Source organism: Musca autumnalis, unplaced genomic scaffold, assembly GCF_047663935.1.
Source record: "Musca autumnalis isolate F117 unplaced genomic scaffold, ASM4766393v1 scaffold_1, whole genome shotgun sequence".
NCBI lineage: Eukaryota > Metazoa > Arthropoda > Insecta > Diptera > Muscidae > Musca > Musca autumnalis.
In genome coordinates, this window is record NW_027411644.1 from 61,903,555 (window position 1) to 61,924,668 (window position 21,114).

At 29.1% G+C, this 21,114-nt stretch overlaps 2 protein-coding genes across 19 annotated transcripts in view; one reads left to right on the plus strand and one right to left on the minus strand.

The window, feature by feature from the left end:
* Nucleotides 1–21,114, minus strand: part of plx (PTB_TBC1D1_like and TBC domain-containing protein plx) — a 126,152-nt gene that overhangs the window by 67,846 nt on the left and 37,192 nt on the right. For 10 of the 18 annotated variants that reach the window (XM_073977383.1, XM_073977324.1, XM_073977394.1 and 7 more), the window contains one exon: nucleotides 12,471–12,953. In XM_073977383.1, the coding sequence (XP_073833484.1) occupies nucleotides 12,471–12,953 (483 nt within the window). Of the gene's footprint in view, nucleotides 1–3,919; nucleotides 4,180–12,470; nucleotides 12,954–21,114 lie in introns of those variants that run through there. The other 8 variants (XM_073977645.1, XM_073977471.1, XM_073977462.1 and 5 more) reach the window with 4 other exon arrangements.
* Nucleotides 13,592–14,491, plus strand: LOC141390381 (uncharacterized). Its single transcript, XM_073963291.1, has 3 exons — nucleotides 13,592–13,738; nucleotides 13,816–13,953; nucleotides 14,022–14,491. The coding sequence occupies exons 1-3, from the start codon at nucleotides 13,675–13,677 to the stop codon at nucleotides 14,489–14,491; spliced, it is 672 nt and encodes a 223-aa protein (XP_073819392.1). The 5' UTR covers nucleotides 13,592–13,674.

Genomic DNA, 21,114 nt, shown 5'->3' on the forward strand with positions numbered 1-21,114 from the left:
TTTTTAAATTTAAATTTGCTATTAATATTAGCAAGCAAATATGAAACACATGTCTATTATGCATTTTTACACCTGAAGAGCCATCGAAGGTAACGTAAGATATGTTTCAAACCCAGAAATGGAAATAATTCCAAATGGATATACAATTTTCTATGGATCTAGAGCAATATTTTTATAGAAATCGATAAATTTCCTAAAGAAATGTAAAATATGTAAAGTTGTAAATATAAATCGATAAATTTCCCATAAAAATATATCGACATCGATAAGATTCCTAAAGAAATATACTGACATCGATAAATTTCCGATATAAATATAGCGACATCAATAAATTTCCTGTAAAAATATAGCGATATCCAAAAATATAACTCTATCGATAAATTTCCTACCGAAATGTATCGCTATCGATAATTTTCCTATAGAAATAGATCGCTAACGATAAATTTCCGATAAAAATATATCGACAATAGAAATATGTCGCTATCAATAAATTTCCTATAGAAATATATCGACACCGATAAATTTCCTATACAAAAATATATCGACATCGACAAATTTCCTATAGAAATGTAAAGTCAGTTTTGAATGTCGATTTTTCGCAATTATCGATAACTGTTCAACCGTCCAGCAACCACAAAATATTTTGTGGTTGCATGATGAATGACAAAAATGAACGGCCACACTAGCAAGCAACCGCAAGGCTGTCATTCAAAACCGACAATGTGTACCCAGCTTAACGCGATGGATAAATTTCCAATAGAAATATATCGACATCGATAAATTTCCTATAAAAATATTGACATCGATGAATTTCCTATAAAAATATAGCGCTACCGATAAATTTCCTATCGAAATGTATCGCTATCGATAATTGTCCTATTGAAATATATCGATATCGATAATTTTCCTATAGAAATAGATCTCTAATGATAAATTTCCTATAAAAATATATCGACATCGATAAATTTCCTAAAGAAATGTACCGCGATTAATAAATTTTCGATAGAAATATATCGACATCGACAAATTTCCTATAAAAATATTGACATCGATTAATTTCCTATAAAAATATAGCGCTGCCGATAATTGTCCTATCGAAATGTATCGCTATCGATAATTGTCCTATTGAAATATATCGACATCGATAAATTTCCTATAGAAATGTACCGCGATCGATAAATTTTCGATAGAATTATATATCGATATATATTGAAAATATTGACATCGATAAATTTCCAATAGAAATATGTCGACATCGATAAATTTCCTATAGAAATATATCGACATCGATAAATTTCCTATAGAAATATATCGACATCGATGAATTTCCTATAAAAATATTTTACCATGGATAAATTTTCTATAGAAATATATCGACATCGATAAATTTCCTATAGAAATATATCGACATCGATAAATTTCCTATAGAAATATATCGACATCGATAATTTTCCCATAAAAATGGATGGCTTACTATAAATTTCCTACAAAAATATGTCGATATCGATAAATTTCCTATAGAAATATATCGACATCGATAAATTTTCAACAGAAATATATCGACATCGATAAATTTCCTATAGAAATATATCGACATCGATAAATTTCCTATAGAAATATATCGACATCGATAAATTTCCTATAGAAATGTACTGCGATTGATAAATTTTCGATAGAAATATATCGACATCGTTAAATTTCCGATAGAAATATATCGAAACCGATATATTTCCTATAGAAATATATCGACATCGATAAATTTCCTATAGAAATATATCGACATCGATAAATTTCCTATAGAAATGTACTGCGATTGATAAATTTTCGATTGAAATATATCGACATCGTTAAATTTCCGATAGAAATATATCGAAACCGATATATTTCCGATAGAAATATATCGACATCGATAAATGTCCTATAGAAATGTACTGCGATTGATAAATTTTCGATAGAAAGATATCGACATCGTTAAATTTCCGATAGAAATATATCGACATCGATAAATTTCCGATAGAAATATATCGAAACCGATATATTTCCGATAGAAATATATCGACATCGATAAATTTCCTATAGAAATATATCGACATCGATACATTTCCTATAGAAATATATCGGAATCGATAAATTTCCAAGAGAAATGTATCTATATCGATAAATTTCCTTTATAAATGTATAGCTATCAATAAATTTCCTATAAAAAATGTATCGATTTCGATAAATTTCCTACAGAAATGTATCGCTGTCGATAAATTTCCTATAAAAATATATCGACATCGATGAATTTCCTATAAAAATATATTACCATCGATAAATTTTCTATAGAAATATATCGACATCGATAAATTTCCTATAGAAATATATCGACATCGATAAATTTCCTATAGAAATATATCGACATCGATGAATTTCCTATAAAAATATATTACCATCGATAAATTTCCTATAGAAATATATCGACCACGATAAATTTCCAACAGATATATATCGACATCGATAAATTTCCTATAGAAATATATCGACATCGATAAATTTCCTATAGAAATATATCGACATCGATAAATTTCCTATAGAAATGTACTGCGATTGATAAATTTTCGATAGAAATATATCGACATCGTTAAATTTCCGATAGAAATATATCGAAACCGATATATTTCCGATAGAAATATATCGACATCGATAAATTTCCTATAGAAATATATCGACATCGATAAATTTACTATAGAAATGTACTGCGATTGATAAATTTTCGATAGAAATATATCGACATCGTTAAATTTCCGATAGAAATATATCGAAACCGATATATTTCCTCTAGAAATATATCGACATCGATAAATTTCCTATAGAAATATATCGACATCGATAAATTTCCTATAGAAATGTACTGCGATTGATAAATTTTCGATAGAAATATATCGACATCGTTAAATTTCCGATAGAAATATATCGAAACCGATATATTTCCTCTAGAAATATATCGACATCGATAAATTTCCTATAGAAATGTACTGCGATTGATAAATTTTCGATAGAAATATATCGACATCGTTAAATTTCCGATAGAAATATATCGACATCGATAAATTTCCGATAGAAATATATCGAAACCGATATATTTCCGATAGAAATATATCGACATCGTTAAATTTCCTATAGAAATATATCAACATCGATAAATTTCCTATAGAAATATATCGGAATCGATAAATTTCCGAGAAAAAAGTATCTATATCGATAAATTTCCTTTATAAATGCATAGCTATCAATAAATTTCCTATAAAAAATGTATCGATTTCGATAAATTTCCTACAGAAATGTATCGCTGTCGATAAATTTCCTATAAAAATATATCGCTATCGATACATTTCATATAGAAATATATCGGAATCGATAAATTTCCTTTATGAATATATTCCTTTATAAATGTATAGCTATCGATAAATTTCCTTTATAAAAAGTATCTATATCGATAAATTCACTATAGAAATGAGTCGCTATCAATAAATTTCATTTGGAAATATATCGATATCGATAAATTTCTATAAAAAAATCTATTTTTTTGTATTGTGGCATGTATTGTTGAATGTTGTATTCTTTGTCCGTCCATCCATGATTCCATTGCAGCGCATTACATCAGCAAAAAAGACCGAACCATCGATTAAGATGCATTATCTATTCACGCGAGGTTTTTATATTTTTTCACATAAATTTCGACAATTTGAAAGAGATGCGTTTTTGTGCCGATGTTTGTTGAAAGCAGGCACGCACGACCTTCTTTTTGTTATTGTTGCTGTTGTTCAACAATGAAAACAAATGGGGGAGTGGGAGTTGAGACATGTGTTCAGTCGCCAATTTTTTGCGCTCCAACATACATACATAATTCAAACATTTGTATGCATGTGTATGTTACCTTTTTTCGTTTTGTTAATTTCTTTACAGCATTGCTTTATTACTATTTTGTTTTGTGTTTTTTGTCTACTTTTATTTTTATATTTGTTTTTATATAATTTTTTTATTTAAATAAATAAAACACAGCCGCCAAGTTTATTGGTAACGTATGTATGTAGCTTTGTTATGCATCGCTTTTAACGAACTGACGAAACAACCGTTATTTTAGACCGTCCGTTAACAACTGACCATTTTGTATCACAATAAAATGCGGCAAACATTGTCTGTGGCAGTCTGGGGCTGTGTAAACAAACAACAATACACAGACGGGTATCGATAATCAATGTAAGCGAGTGTTGATATTGGCGGCGAATTCAATATTTAAGAGAACAGTTATATTTTCTCTTAGCATAAGAAATACATCGATATATTTATACAGGAAATTTATCAATATCGACAATTTCTATAGGAACATAAATTTCTATAAGAAAATTTATCGATAGCAATTAGTTTTTATAAAAAAATTGATCGATACCGATATATTTCGATATCGATATATTTCTATAGGAAATTTATCGATATCGATATACTTCTATAGGAAATTTATCGATATCGATATACTTCTATAGGAAATTTATCGATAGCGATATATTTCTATAGGAAATTTATCGATAGCGATATATTTTTATCGGAAATTTGTCGATATCGATATATTTCTATAGGAAATTTATCGATATCGATATATTTCTATAGGAAATTTATCGATATTGATATTTTTGCTATAGGAAATTTATCGATATCGATATTTTTCTATAGGAAATTTATCGATATATTTCTATAGGAAATTTATTGCTAGCGATACATTTCTATAGGAAATTTATCGATATCGATATTTTTCTATAGGAAATTTATCGATATATTTCTATAGAAAATTTATTGCTAGCGATATATTTCTATAGGAAATTTTTCGATATCGATATATTTCTATAGGAAATTTATCGATATCGATATATTTCTATAAGAAATTTATCGATATTGATATTTTTGCTATAGGAAATTTATCGATATCGATATTTTTCTATAGGAAATTTATCGATATATTTCTATAGGAAATTTATTGCTAGCGATACATTTCTATAGGAAATTTATCGATATCGATATTTTTCTATAGGAAATTTATCGATATATTTCTATAGAAAATTTATCGATATCGATATATTTCTGTAGGATATTTATCGATGTCGACATATTTCAATAGGAAATTTAACGATATCGATATATTTCTATAGGGATATTTATCGATAACGATATATTTCTATAGAAAATTTATCGATAACGATATATTTCTATAGGAAATTTATCGATATCGACATATTTCTATAGGAAATTTATCGATATCGACATATTTCTGCGGGAAATTTATCGATATCGATATATTTCTATAGGAAATTTATCTATATATGTATTTCTATAGGAAATTTATCGATATCGATATTTTTCTATAGGAAATTTATCGGTATATTTCTATAGAAAATTTGTTGGTAGCGATATATTTCTATAGAAAATTTATCGCTAGCGATATATTTCTATAGAAAATTTATCGATATCGACATATTTCTGCAGGAAATTTATCGATATCGATATATTTCTATAGGAAATTTATCGATATATTTCTATAGGAAATTTATCTATATATGTATTTCTATAGGAAATTTATCGATATATTTCTGTAGGAAATTTATCGATGTGGACATATTTCCATAGGAAATTTAGCGATATCGATATATTTCTATATGGAAATTTATCGATAACGATATATTTCTTTACAAAATTTATCGATAACGATATATTTCTATAGAAAATTTATTGATATCGATATATTTTTATAGGAAGTTTATCGATATATGTATTTATATAGGAAATTTATCGATATCGACATATTCCCATGGGACATTTATCGATATCGACATATTTCTACAGGAAATTTATCGATATCGATATATTTCTATAGGAAATTTATCGATATCGATATATTTTTATAGGAAGTTTATTGATATCGATATTTTTCTATCGGAAATTTATCGATATATGTATTTATATAGGAAATTTATCGATAGCGATATATTTCTATAGGAAATTTATCGATAGCGATATATTTCTATAGGAAATTTATCGATATATGTATTTCTATAGGAAATTTATCGATAGCGATATATTTCTATAGGAAATTTATCGATATATGTATTTCTATAGGAAATTTATCGATATCGACTTATTTCTATAGGAAATTCATCGACATCGATATATTATTTCTATAGGAAATTTACCGATAATCATATATGCCTATACGAAATTTATCGATACCGATATATTTCTATAGGAAATTTATCAATATTAAGCTTTCAGTAGAAATTTGTCAATTCCTTTTTACAAAATTTATGGATGTCAATATATTTCCATAGGAAATTTATCGATGTCAATATATTTCTATAGGCAAATTTATCGATAACGATATATTTCTATAGAAAATTTATCGATAACGATATATTTCTATAGAAAATTTATCGATATCGATATATTTCTATAGGAAATTTACCGATAATCATATATGCCTATACGAAATTTATCGATACCGATATATTTCTATAGGAAATTTATCAATATTAAGCTTTCAGTAGAAATTTGTCAATTCCTTTTTACAAAATTTAATTGAAATAAATTTGCATAATTCATAATTTTTTGTTAGTAAAAGTTGCAGCTACCCAAAATGGCAACGATAAACAATAGATCACATAAATACATACATATTTACATACGTATATGTAAATATGTACTTATGTCATCTGTATACATTGAAAGTGTAACATTTTCTAAAAGAAATAGCAACGGAAACAGGATATGACACAGACACTCACATACAGATGATTGAAGCTCCATCAACTAAAATGATGAAATGGATGCAAACATCATCCGCACACATCGTGTAGATGGAAAGTTAGATATAACAGACATCCCAACCATCTGTCTATTGTTTGGAATATGTTTGTATTCAGAAATGTTTGTGTTGAAAAGGATATCACAAAATGTGTTGCAAAGTGTTGTCTCAGTTGTAACGACTATCTTTTTAAGAGCAAACGAAAAGAAAACAGACCAACAATGAAAACAAAAACTAAAATGGGACATTAATGCCTTTCTATGTTGGAAAGGGAAAATGGGGTAATGGGAAGGTCTATGGAAGGTAATATCTTTGGTAAATTTCTGAAATTCATATATATCGAAAAATGTCAATATCGATATATTTGATTGAGAAAAATGTTAATATCGGTAGATTTTCTGTAGAAATATATGGATATCGGTAGATTCCTTATAAAACATATCGACAACGAAAAAATTCCTACAGAAATATATTAATATCGATAAATTCCCTGTAGTGATATGTCAATATCGATAAATTTCCCAAAGAAATGTATCAATATCGATAAATTGTATAAAGAAGAATATCGATATCTGTAACTTACCTATATAAATATATCCATATCGATAAATTTTCTACAAAAACAATATGTTTATAATCGATAAATTTCTTATCGACATCGAACAAAAATGTTCTACAGAAATACATCGAAAATTTTCCTAAAGAAATCGATATCGATAAATTTCCTACAGAAATATATCGATATTGATAAATTTTCCACACAAATAAATCAATATCGATAAATTTCTCACATCGACACATCAATATCGAAAAATTTCCTAAAAAATTATCGATATCGTAAAATTTTATATAGAAATATATAAATTGCCTAAAGAAATAATCGATATCGATACATTTCCTATAGAAATATATCAAACTTGATAAAAATTCCCATAGAGATATATTGACAATATAAATATACCGATAAATTTTCATATAGGTCTATATCGATATCCATAAATTTCATATCGAAATATATCGATAACGATAAATTTCCTATCGAAATATATCAATATCGATAAATTTCCTATAGAAATTTATCGATATTGTTTAATTTCGTTTAGAAATATATTGTTATCGATAAATATATTATCGGAATATATTAATATCGATAAATTTCCTATCGAAATATATCGATATCTTAGAGCATAAAGAAGAATATCGATATCTGTAACTTTCCCATATATATGCATATCGATATCGATAAATTTACATAAATATATTAACGTCGATACATTTCTTATCGACATCGAAAAAAATGTTCTACAGAAATATGTACATCGATAAATTTCCTAAAGAAACCGTTATCGAAAAATGTCCTAAAAAACTATATCGATATCGACAAATAAATATATCAATATCGATAAATTTTTTACATCGATACATCAATATCGAACAATTTCTTAAAAAGTGATTGATATAGTAAAATTTTATATAGAAATATATAAATTGCCTAGAGAAATAATCGATATCCATAAATTTCCTATAGAAATATATCAAACTTGATAAATTTCCCATAGAGATATATTGACAATATAAATATACCGATAAATTTTCACATAGATCTTTATCGATATCCATAAATTTCATATCGAAATATATCGATAACGAAAAATTTCCTATCGAAATATATCAATATCGATAAATTTACTGTGGAAATATATCGATATTGTTTAATTTCGTTTAGAAATATATTGTTATCGATAAATATCTTCTCGGAATATATTAATATCGATAAATTTCCTATCGAAATATATCGATAACTTACAGCATAAAGAAGAATATCGATATCTGTAATTTTCCCATATATATGCATATCGATATCGATAAATTTACATAAATATATTAACCTCGATAAATTTCTTATCGACATCGAATAAAATGTTCTACAGAAATATGTACATCGATAAATTTCCTAAAGAAATCGATATCGATAAATTTCCTACAGAACTATATCGATATCGACAAATAAATAAATCAATATCGATAAATTTCTCACATCGATACATCAATATCGAAAAATTTCCTAAAAAATGATCGATATAGTAAAATTTAATATAGAAATATATAAATTGCCTAGAGAAATAATCGATATCGATAAATTTCCTATAGAAATATATCAAACCTGATAAATTTCCCATAGAGATACATATATTGACAATATAAATATACCGATAAATTTTCATATAGGTCTATATCGATATCCATAAATTTCATATCAAAATATATCGATAACGATAAATTTCCTATGGAAATATATCAATATCGATAAGTTTACTAAAGAAATATATCGATATTGTTTAATTTCGTTTAGAAATATACTGTTGTCGATAAATATCTTATCGTAATATAATAATATCGATAAATTTCCTATCGAAATATATCGATATCTTACAGCATAAAGAAGAATAGAGATATCTGTAACTTTCCCATATATATGTATGTATATCGATATCGATAAATTTACATAAATATATTAACGTCGAGAGAAGTCTCCCTTGTCCCTTCTGGAATGTTTGTGGAACAATTATTATATTAACGTCGATTAATTTCTTGTCGACATCGAAAAAATTTTTCTACAGAAATATGTACATCGATAAATTTCCGAAAGAAATCGATATCGATAAATTTCCTACAGAACTATATCGATATCGACAAATAAATAAATCAATATCGAAAAATTTTTCACATCGATACATCAATATCGAAAAATTTCCTAACAAATTATCGATATCGTAAAGTTTTATATAGAAATATATAAATTGTCAAGAGAAATAATCGATATCGATAAATTTCCTATAAAAATATATCGATGTCGTTAAATTTTGTATAGAAATAAAAAGTTATCGATAAATATCGTATCGGAATATATCGATATCGATAAATTTTCTATCAAAATATATCGAAATATTACATCAATAATCGATAATTTTCTTATATAAATATGTATATAGATATCGATAAATTTCCTATAGAAATAAAATTCTCCTATAGAAATGTGTCGATATCGATAAGTATTTTATAAAAATAGATCGATATTGATGAAACACCTATATAAATTCATCAATAAATTCGCTACAGAAATATATCAACAACGATAAATTTCTTAAAGCAATATATCGATAAATTTCTTATAGAAATAAAATTCTCCTACAGGAATGTGTCGATATCAAAATAACCGATATCGGTAAGTTTTTTTATAAAAATAGATCGATAGCGATGAAATACCTATATAAATTCATCGATAAATTCCCTACAGAAATGTATCAACATCGATAAATTTCTTATAGAATAAATTACCTACAGAAATATATCGATATCAATAAATTTCCTGTAGGAATTCATCGGTATCGATAAATTTCCTGTAGAATTGTATCGATATAGATAAATTTACTATATAATATATCGATAAATTTCCTGTTGAAATATATCGATATCGACGAATATCCTATTAAAATTGGTATCGACTCATTTCCTATAGAAATGTAAGGATATCGAATAGTTTCCTATAGAAATATATCGATTAATTTCCTATTGAAATATAGGAAATATCGATACATTTCCTATATTAGCATAATGATATCGGAAAAATTTAACATAAATATATCAATATCGATAAATTTCCTATCGACGTCGAAAAAAACGGAAGCAATTTCTAAGAAATATATGGGTATCGATAAATTTCTTATAAAATATATATCGATATCGAAAAATTTGGTGTTCCAGCACTGCAAGAATCTACTATTTTTTACTATATTTTTCGATAACATAAAGGAAAAATGTTATCGTAATAAAAAATAGTATCTTCTTGCAGGTTGTGGAACAATCGATAACGAAAAATTTCCTATCGAAATATATCGATATTTTACAGAAATTATTGATATCTATAATTTTCTTATATAAATATATCGATGACGAAAAATTTCCTTAGAAATATAGCGACATCGATAAATCTCTTATAGAAATAAAAAATTTCCTATAGAAATGTGTCGATATTGAAATAACCGATATCGATAAATTTTCTATAAAAATATATCGCTATCGATAAAATACCTATTTAAATTCATTGATAAATTTCCTATAGAAGCAATCGATATCGAGAACTGCCCACTTCCTATAGGAATACATGGTTATCGATAAATTTCTTAGAGGAATATATCGATATCCATAAATTTCGTATAGAAATATATCGACATCAATAGATTTCCTTTGGAAAAATATCAACATCGATAAATGTCCTGTCGAAATATATCGATATCAATAAATATCCTATCGAAATATTCGAGATTGAGAAATTGCCTATAACTTTTCTTTAGAAATAATCGATAACAGTAAATTTCTTATAGAAATATATCGACATCGATAAATTTTCTATTTAAATATATCGATATAAATAAATATCCTATCGAAATAATATATACCGATAAATACCCTATATGAATATATCGATATCGTTTAATTTCCATTAAATATAATCGATATCGATAAATGACCTATAGAAATATATCGATAAGTTTCCTACAAAAATATATCGACATCGAGAAATTTCCTATACAAGTATGTATATCAACATCGATGTATATCCTATCGGGGTACACACCATCATCATGTTGTCAAACTGTCCAGCAAAAAAGTTGCCTGATGACTCGCAAATATGAACGGTCACCGAGGCAAGAGAACCGATTATTTAAGCTAAACTGACAGTTAAAGCGGGGTACACACGATCAGTTTTGACTGTCGATTTTTCAGAATTATCGATAACTGTCCAACCGTCCAGCAACCACAAAATATTTTGTGGTTGCCTGATGACTGACAAAAGTGAACGGCCACACTGCCAAGCAACCGATTATTTGAACAAAACTGACATTCAAAACTGATCGTGTGTACCCCACTTAAAACTGGTGGGGTGTACCCCGCTTTAAAAAAATAATCGATATCTATAAATTTTCTACAGAATTTTATCACTTAGGATAAACTTCCAATAGAAATGTATAGACATCGATAAATTTCCTATGGAAATATATCGATAAATATCCTATCGAAATATATCGATAAATATCCTATCGAAATATATCGATTTCGATAAATTTCGTAAAGAAATTTTAGATATCAATAAATTTTCTATCGAAATATATCGATTGAGTAAATTTCATTTCGATATTATCGTTTTCGATAAATTATACATATATTAATATCGATGAATTCCTTATATCGATATGGATAAATTTCCTATAAAAATATATCGATATCAATAAATTTCATATCGAAATGTATCGATATCAATCAATTTCTTATGGAAATATGTACATATGTATATCGAAATCAATAAATTTTCTACTGAAAAATGTCCTATAAATTTATCGTTATTCATCCAGATATTGATAGAACAATTTTTAAATTTTCCGATTTTCATTCCATGCTTAGCCTTGTGGTGTCCGGCGATACAGAAACAATTTACAGTTTCCAAACAATTTCATACGTGTTCTGGGACATGCAATTTCCGTTTCCTTTTCATACTTTCATAACTTCAAACAAAGAAACTCAAAAAAAAGAGCACACAAACTTTTTGAGTTGTGCGTAGAGAGGGAGGAGAACTTACCTCTTCAACGGCATCACATTCAAAGAGATAAATGTGCAGCAAGGGATCCTTTGGCTCTTTCATCAGATACACCAAACCCGTTATGGGTCCAGTAAATTCCATGAAATTATTCGGCACTCCATTGTCATCATTGGCTTGCTGTTGTTGTTGTTGCTGCTGCTGTTGTTGGTATGATGCGGCGGCACTTGAAGATAACGACCCATAGGAGGTGGATGTTTTTAGGGATGACTTGAAACCATTACTTGACGACGATGACAGACCATTGCCGCCGATACTTCCATTCGTGTGCTGTGAAGAGTTTGAGTTTGCGGATTGCTGCTGTTGTGGTGTCTTGATTTGCATGAAGCCATTGCCCACCTGCTTGCCACCCTGTTTGTGGACAATGCGACACATGCCGACAATGTGTTTCAGGGGATGACTGAATTGCAGTTCAAAGTCAGAGTTGTACGATTCCAGATTGCCATTTTCAATGCCAACAGAAAGCTGTAAAAAAGAGGACAAAGGAATGGAAAGAAAAAGTTTAGTAAAGCTTTTTTAAGTTTTTTTTTGTGTGTTGGGAGGAAAGAAAGTCAAAAAGAAGTGGGGGTCAAAGACAAATTTGCTTGAAGTAAACAAAGAATATTTGCTCAGTGCGGTTTGGAACTAGATTTTGATAGTATTTATCTGATAGTAGACGAGAAGGTCGCCTGATGGAAGACCTGAAGGTCTTCTGAGATAAGACAAGAATGTCGTCTGATGGAAGACCAGAAGGCCGTCTAATAGAAGACCAGAAGGTCTTTTGATAGAAGACCAAATGATCTACCGACAGAAGACCAGAACGACTTTTGATGGATGATCGGAAGGTATTTTAAAGGCTCTACCATAGAAGACCAGAAGGTCTTTTGATGGATGATCAGGTACTTTGAAGGTCTTCTGATAGAAAGCAGTGAGGTCTTCTCACAAAAAACCAACAAGTGGTCTGATATAAGACCAGAGGGTCTTCTCAACTCGTTTCTGTGGTTAAGTTTCGAATATCATCATCTATTTATTTTTAAAATAATAAGTAATAAAATTTGTATGAAAATAAAAAAATCAACTACAGTCATACTACAATCTTGTCAGTTTCTGCAGATACTTCAGTGGTTATAAAACATATTTGGTGTAATAAATATTTCAAGCAAGAAGCTTAAGAACCAACCCTCAAAGAAAAAAAGACTTTAAAACAATGAACATCTTTGCCATGGAATATCGCCCTATTTTACTGCTGCTGCTTCAGGGACCAATAGCAGGTGCTTAGTAGAGGGTTTTAGAAAAAAAATAAAAGAAAAATAAATATTTTCTCTTCCTAAAATTCCCCCCGCTTTAGCATGGACATTAAAATGCCACATCTGCAGCAATGGTGATGATGTGGAATGCTACAACTCCCTAACTCCTCAGCATAGGAAATTCCTTAGGGAATGTCACTCAACATCGGTTATGTGTGTTACCGAAATGATAATATTGGGTAAATTTTGAAGGAAACTACTCCACCAAGTTGTGGATTTTTTTTCATAATTTTTATTTTCCGTCCAGGTGAAGTTCCAATGTTGGAACGCAAATGTGCCTCAGCCAATTGGATTTGTAATTGGGATTATAAATGTTTCAATTGTTCCACGGATGGCTGTAACTATCACAACAAAGTCATGACATATTTCACCAAAAATACCCCCAACCTTGAGGCAACATCCATCGAATTAATTATGGCCAATTTACATGGTCTGGGGACCATAGTCCTGGTTGTCACACTACTCGTTATATGGGGAATTACAAAATGCTGTAGCAAAAAAGAAGAAGATTTTTATGTCGACGGCAGCGAAGTTGAAGAAGAAGATGAGGAGGAGGTGGAATATGATGATGTGGACGACTATGATGATGATGACAGCGACGACTATGAAGATGACGACTCAATTGAAGAAGAATATAAGGATTATGAAAAGGAAGCCGAACAAGCCAATGAAAATATAAAATCCAAAAATCCTAAATTTAAGGTTAATGATTTTTGAATGTAATAAAAATTGAAAAAAATTCTAAAAAACCCTGTTAAAAGCCTGAAAAAATATTCTTAAAAAAGTACACGCCTCTGTTAAAAAGGCTGAAAAAAATATTCTTAAAAACTCCACGCCTCTTTTAAAAGCCTGAAAAAATATTCTTAAAAAAGTACACGCCTCCGTTAAAAGCCTGAAAAAATATTCTTAAAAAAGTACACGCCTCTGTTAAAAGCCTGAAAAAATATTCTTAAAAAAGTACACGCCTCTTTTAAAAGCCTGAAAAAATATTCTTAAGAAATCCACGCCTCTGTTAAAAGCCTGAAAAAATATTCTTAAAAAAGTACACGCCTCTGTTAAAAGCCTGAAAAAATATTCTTAAAAAAGTACACGCCTCTTTTAAAAGCCTGAAAAAATATTCTTAAGAAATCCACGCCTCTGTTAAAAGCCTGAAAAAATATTCTTAAAAAATCCACGCCTCTGTTAAAAGCCTGAAAAAAATATTCTTAAAAAATGCACGCCTCTGTTAAAAGCCTGAAAAAAATATTCTTGAAAAATCCACGCCTCTGGTAAAAGCCTAAACAAATATTCCTAAAGAAATACACGCCTCTGTTAAAAGCCTGAAAAAATATTCTTAAAAAATTCACGCCTCTGGTAAAAGCCGGAAAAAATATTCTTAAAAAATCCACGCCTCTGTTAAAAGCCTGAAAAAATATTCTTTAAAAATCCACGCCTCTGTTAAAAGCCTGAAAAAATATTCTTAAAAAAGTACACGCCTCTTTTAAAAGCCTGAAAAAATATTCTTAAAAAATCCACGCCTATGTTAAAAGCCTGAAAAAATATTCTTAAAAAATCCATGCCTCTGTTAAAAGCCTGAAAAAATATTCTTAAAAAAGTACACGCCTCTTTTAAAAGCCTGAAAAAATATTCTTAAAAAATCCACGCCTCTGTTAAAAGCCTGAAAAAATATTCTTAAAAAATCCACGCCTCTGTTAAAAGCCTGAAAAAATATTCTTAAAAAAGTACACGCCTCTTTTAAAAGCCTGAAAAAATATTCTTAAAAAATCCACGCCTCTGTTAAAAGCCTGAAAAAATATTCTTAAAAAATCCACGCCTCTGTTAAAAGCCTGAAAAAATATTCTTAAAAAAGTACACGCCTCTTTTAAAAGCCTGAAAAAATATTCTTAAAAAATCCACGCCTCTGTTAAAAGCCTGAAAAAATATTCTTAAAAAATCCATGCCTCTGTTAAAAGCCTGAAAAAATATTCTTAAAAAAGTACACGCCTCTTTTAAAAGCCTGAAAAAATATTCTTAAAAAATCCACGCCTCTGTTAAAAGCCTGAAAAAATATTCTTAAAAAATCCACGCCTCTGTTAAAAGCCTGAAAAAATATTCTTAAAAAATCCACGCCTCTGTTAAAAGCCTGAAAAAATATTCATAAAAAACCACGCCTCTGTTAAAAGCCTGAAGAAATATTCTTAAAAAATCCACGCCTCTGTTAAAAGCCTGAAAAAATATTCTTAAAAAATCCACGCCTCTGTTAAAAGCCTGAAAAAAATATTCTTAAAAAATCCACGCCTCTGTTAAAAGCCTGAAAAAATATTCTTAAAAAATCCACGCCTCTGTTAAAAGCCTGAAAAAATATTCTTAAAAAAACCACGCCTCTGTTAAAAGCCTGAAAAAATATTCTTAAAAAATCCACGCCTCTGTTAAAAGCCTGAAAAAATATTCTTAAAAAATCCACGCCTCTGTTAAAAGCCTGAAAAAATATTCTTAAAAAATCCACGCCTCTGTTAAAAGCCTGAAAAAATATTCATAAAAAAACCACGCCTCTGTTAAAAGCCTGAAAAAATATTCTTAAAAAATCCACGCCTCTGTTAAAAGCCTGAAAAAATATTCTTAAAAAATCCACGCCTCTGTTAAAAGCCTGAAAAAATATTCATAAAAAAACCACGCCTCTGTTAAAAGCCTGAAAAAAATATTCTTAAGAAATCCACGCCTCTGTTAAAAGCCTGAAAAAATATTCATAAAAAAACCACGCCTCTGTTAAAAGCCTGAAAAAATATTCTTAAGAAATCCACGCCTCTGTTTTAAAGCCTGAAAAAAATATTCTTAAGAAATCCACGCCTCTGTTAAAAGCCTGAAAAAAATATTCTTAAGAAATCCACGCCTCTGTTATAAGCCTGAAAAAAATATTCTTAAGAAATCCACGCCTCTGTTAAAAGCCTGAAAAAAATATTCTTAAGAAATCCACGCCTCTGTTAAAAGCCTGAAAAAATATTCTTTAAAAATCCACGCCTCTTTCAAGAGCCTGAAAAAATATTCTTTAAAAATCCACGCCTCTGTTAAAAGCCTGAAAAAATATTCTTTAAAAATCCACGCCTCTGTTAAAAGCCTGAAAAAATATTCTTTAATAATCCACGCCTCTGTTAAAAGCCTGAAAAAATATTCTTTAAAAATCCACGCCTCTTTCAAGAGCCTGAAAAAATATTCTTTAAAAATCCACGCCTCTGTTAAAAGCCTGAAAAAATATTCTTTAAAAATCCACGCCTCTGTTAAAAGCCTGAAAAAATATTCTTTAAAAATCCACGCCTCTGTTAAAAGCCTGAAAAAATATTCTTTAAAAATCCACGCCTCTGTTAAAAGCCTGAAAAAATATTCTTTAAAAATCCACGCCTCTGTTAAAAGCCTGAAAAAATATTCTTTAAAAATCAACGCCTCTGTTAAAAGCCTGAAAAAATATTCTTTAAAAATCCACGCCTCTGTTAAAAGCCTGAAAAAATATTCTTTAATAATCCACGCCTCTGTTAAAAGCCTGAAAAAATATTCTTTAAAAATCCACGCCTCTGTTAAAAGCCTGAAAAAATATTCTTTAAAAATCCACGCCTCTGTTAAAAGCCTGAAAAAATATTCTTTAAAAATCAACGCCTCTGTTAAAAGCCTGAAAATATATTCTTTAAAAATCCACGCCTCTGTTAAAAGCCTGAAAAAATATTCTTTAAAAATCCACGCCTCTGTTAAAAGCCTGAAAAAATATTCTTTAAAAATCCACGCCTCTGTTAAAAGCCTGAAAAAATATTCTTTAAAAATCCACGCCTCTGTTAAAAGCCTGAAAAAATATTCTTTAAAAATCCACGCCTCTGTTAAAAGCCTGAAAAAATATTCTTTAAAAATCCACGCCTCTGTTAAAAGCCTGAAAAAATATTCTTTAATAATCCACGCCTCTGTTAAAAGCCTGAAAAAATATTCTTTAAAAATCCACGCCTCTTTCAAGAGCCTGAAAAAATATTCTTTAAAAATCCACGCCTCTTTCAAGAGCCTGAAAAAATATTCTTTAAAAATCCACGCCTCTGTTAAAAGCCTGAAAAAATATTCTTTAAAAATCCACGCCTCTGTTAAAAGCCTGAAAAAATATTCTTTAAAAATCCACGCCTCTGTTAAAAGCCTGAAAAAATATTCTTTAAAAATCCACGCCTCTGTTAAAAGCCTGAAAAAATATTCTTTAAAAATCCACGCCTCTGTTAAAAGCCTGAAAAAATATTCTTTAAAAATCCACGCCTCTGTTAAAAGCCTGAAAAAATATTCTTTAAAAATCCACGCCTCTGTTAAAAGCCTGAAAAAATATTCTTTAAAAATCCACGCCTCTGTTAAAAGCCTGAAAAAATATTCTTTAAAAATCCACGCCTCTGTTAAAAGCCTGAAAAAATATTCTTTAAAAATCAACGCCTCTGTTAAAAGCCTGAAAAAATATTCTTTAAAAATCCACGCCTCTGTTAAAAGCCTGAAAAAATATTCTTTAATAATCCACGCCTCTGTTAAAAGCCTGAAAAAATATTCTTTAAAAATCCACGCCTCTGTTAAAAGCCTGAAAAAATATTCTTTAAAAATCCACGCCTCTGTTAAAAGCCTGAAAAAATATTCTTTAAAAATCAACGCCTCTGTTAAAAGCCTGAAAATATATTCTTTAAAAATCCACGCCTCTGTTAAAAGCCTGAAAAAATATTCTTTAAAAATCCACGCCTCTGTTAAAAGCCTGAAAAAATATTCTTTAAAAATCCACGCCTCTGTTAAAAGCCTGAAAAAATATTCTTTAAAAATCCACGCCTCTGTTAAAAGCCTGAAAAAATATTCTTTAAAAATCCACGCCTCTGTTAAAAGCCTGAAAAAATATTCTTTAAAAATCCACGCCTCTGTTAAAAGCCTGAAAAAATATTCTTTAAAAATCCACGCCTCTGTTAAAAGCCTGAAAAAATATTCTTTAAAAATCCACGCCTCTGTTAAAAGCCTGAAAAAATATTCTTTAATAATCCACGCCTCTGTTAAAAGCCTGAAAAAATATTCTTTAATAATCCACGCCTCTGTTAAAAGCCTGAAAAAATATTCTTTAAAAATCCACGCCTCTGTTAAAAGCCTGAAAAAATATTCTTTAAAAATCCACGCCTCTGTTAAAAGCCTGAAAAATATATTCTTTAAAAATCCACGCCTCTGTTAAAAGCCTGAAAAAATATTCTTTAAAAATCCACGCCTCTGTTAAAAGCCTGAAAATATATTCTTTAAAAATCCACGCCTCTGTTAAAAGCCTGAAAAAATATTCTTTAAAAATCCACGCCTCTGTTAAAAGCCTGAAAAAATATTCTTTAAAAATCCACGCCTCTGTTAAAAGCCTGAAAAAATATTCTTAAAAAATGCACGCCTCTGTTAAAAGCCTGAAAAAATATTCTTTAAAAATCCACGCCTCTGTTAAAAGCCTGAAAAAATATTCTTAAAAAATCCACGCCTCTGTTAAAAGCCTGAAAAAATATTCTTTACAAATCCACGCCTCTGTTAAAAGCCTGAAAAAATATTCTTTACAAATCCACGCCTCTGTTAAAAGCCAGAAAAATACTCTTAAAAAATCCACGCCTCTTTCAAGAGCCTGAAAAAATATTCTTTAAAAATCCACGCCTCTGTTAAAAGCCTGAAAAAAATATTCTTTAAAAATCCACGCCTCTGTTAAAAGCCTGAAAAAAATATTCTTTAAAAATCCACGCCTCTGTTAAAAGCCTGAAAAAATATTCTTTAAAAAATCCACGCCTCTTTTAAAAGCATGAAAAAATATTCTTAAAAAATGCACGCCTCTGTTAAAAGCCTGAAAAAATATTCTTTAAAAATCCACGCCTCTGTTAAAAGCCTGAAAAAATATTCTTAAAAAATGCACGCCTCTGTTAAAAGCCTGAAAAAATATTCTTTAAAAATCCACGCCTCTGTTAAAAGCCTGAAAAAATATTCTTAAAAAATCCACGCCTCTGTTAAAAGCCTGAAAAAATATTCTTTAAAAATCCAAGCCTCTGTTAAAAGCCTGAAAAAATATTCTTAAAAAATCCACGCCTCTGTTAAAAGCCTGAAAAAATATTCTTAAAAAATCCACGCCTCTGTTAAAAGCCTGAAAAAATATTCTTAAAAAATCCACGCCTCTGTTAAAAGCTTGAAAAAATATTCTTAAAAATCCACGCCTCTGTTAAAAGCCTGAAAAAATATTCTTAAAAAATCCACGCCTCTGTTAAAAGCCTGAAAAATATTCTTAAAAAATCCACGCCTCTGTTAAAAGCCTGAAAAATATTCTTAAAAAATCCACGCCTCTGTTAAAAGCCTGAAAAAATATTCTTAAAAAATCCACGCCTCTGTTAAAAGCCTGAAAAATATTCTTAAAAAATCCACGCCTCTGTTAAAAGCCTGAAAATATATTCTTAAAAAATCCACGCCTCTGTTAAAAGCCTAAAAAAATATTCTTAAAAAATCCACGCCTCTGTTAAAAGCCTGAAAAATATTCTTAAAAAATCCACGCCTCTGTTAAAAGCCTGAAAATATATTCTTAAAAAATCCACGCCTCTGTTAAAAGCCTAAAAAAATATTCTTAAAAAATCCACGCCTCTGTTAAAAGCCTGAAAAATATTCTTAAAAATCCACGCCTCTGTTAAAAGCCTGAAAAAATATTCTTAAAAAATCCACGCCTCTGTTAAAAGCCTGAAAAAATATTCTTAAAAAATCCACGCCTCTGTTAAAAGCCTAAAAAAATATTCTTAAAAAATCCACGCCTCTGTTAAAAGCCTGAAAATATATTCTTAAAAAATCCACGCCTCTGTTAAAAGCCTGAAAAAATATTCTTAAAAAACCCACGCCTCTGTTAAAAGCCTGAAAATATTCTTAAAAAATCCACGCCTCTGTTAAAAGCCTGAAAAATATATTCTTAAAAAATCCACGCCTCTGTTAAAAGCCTGAAAATATATTCTTAAAAAATCCACGCCTCTGTTAAAAGCCTGAAAAAATATTCTTAAAAAATCCACGCCTCTGTTAAAAGCCTGAAAAAATATTCTTAAAAAATCCACGCCTCTGTTAAAAGCCTGAAAAAATATTCTTAAAAAATCCACGCCTCTGTCAAAAGCCTGAAAAAATATTCTTAAAAAATCCACGCCTCTGTTAAAAGCCTGAAAAAATATTCTTAAAAAATCCACGCCTCTGTTAAAAGCCTGAAAAAATATTCTTAAAAAATCCACGCCTCTGTTAAAAGCCTGAAAAAATATTCTTAAAAAATCCACGCCTCTGTTAAAAGCCTGAAAAAATATTCTTAAAAAGTCCACGCCTCTGTTAAAAGCCTGAAAAAA

Coding starts and splice junctions, on each gene's coding strand:
- LOC141390381 (XM_073963291.1), top strand. CDS start 13,675: ATGAACATCTTTGCCATGGAATATCGCCCTATTTTACTGCTGCTGCTT. Junction 13,739..13,815: donor GCTTCAGGGACCAATAGCAG/GTGCTTAGTAGA, acceptor CCCCCGCTTTAG/CATGGACATTAAAATGCCAC. Junction 13,954..14,021: donor TACCGAAATGATAATATTGG/GTAAATTTTGAA, acceptor TTTTCCGTCCAG/GTGAAGTTCCAATGTTGGAA.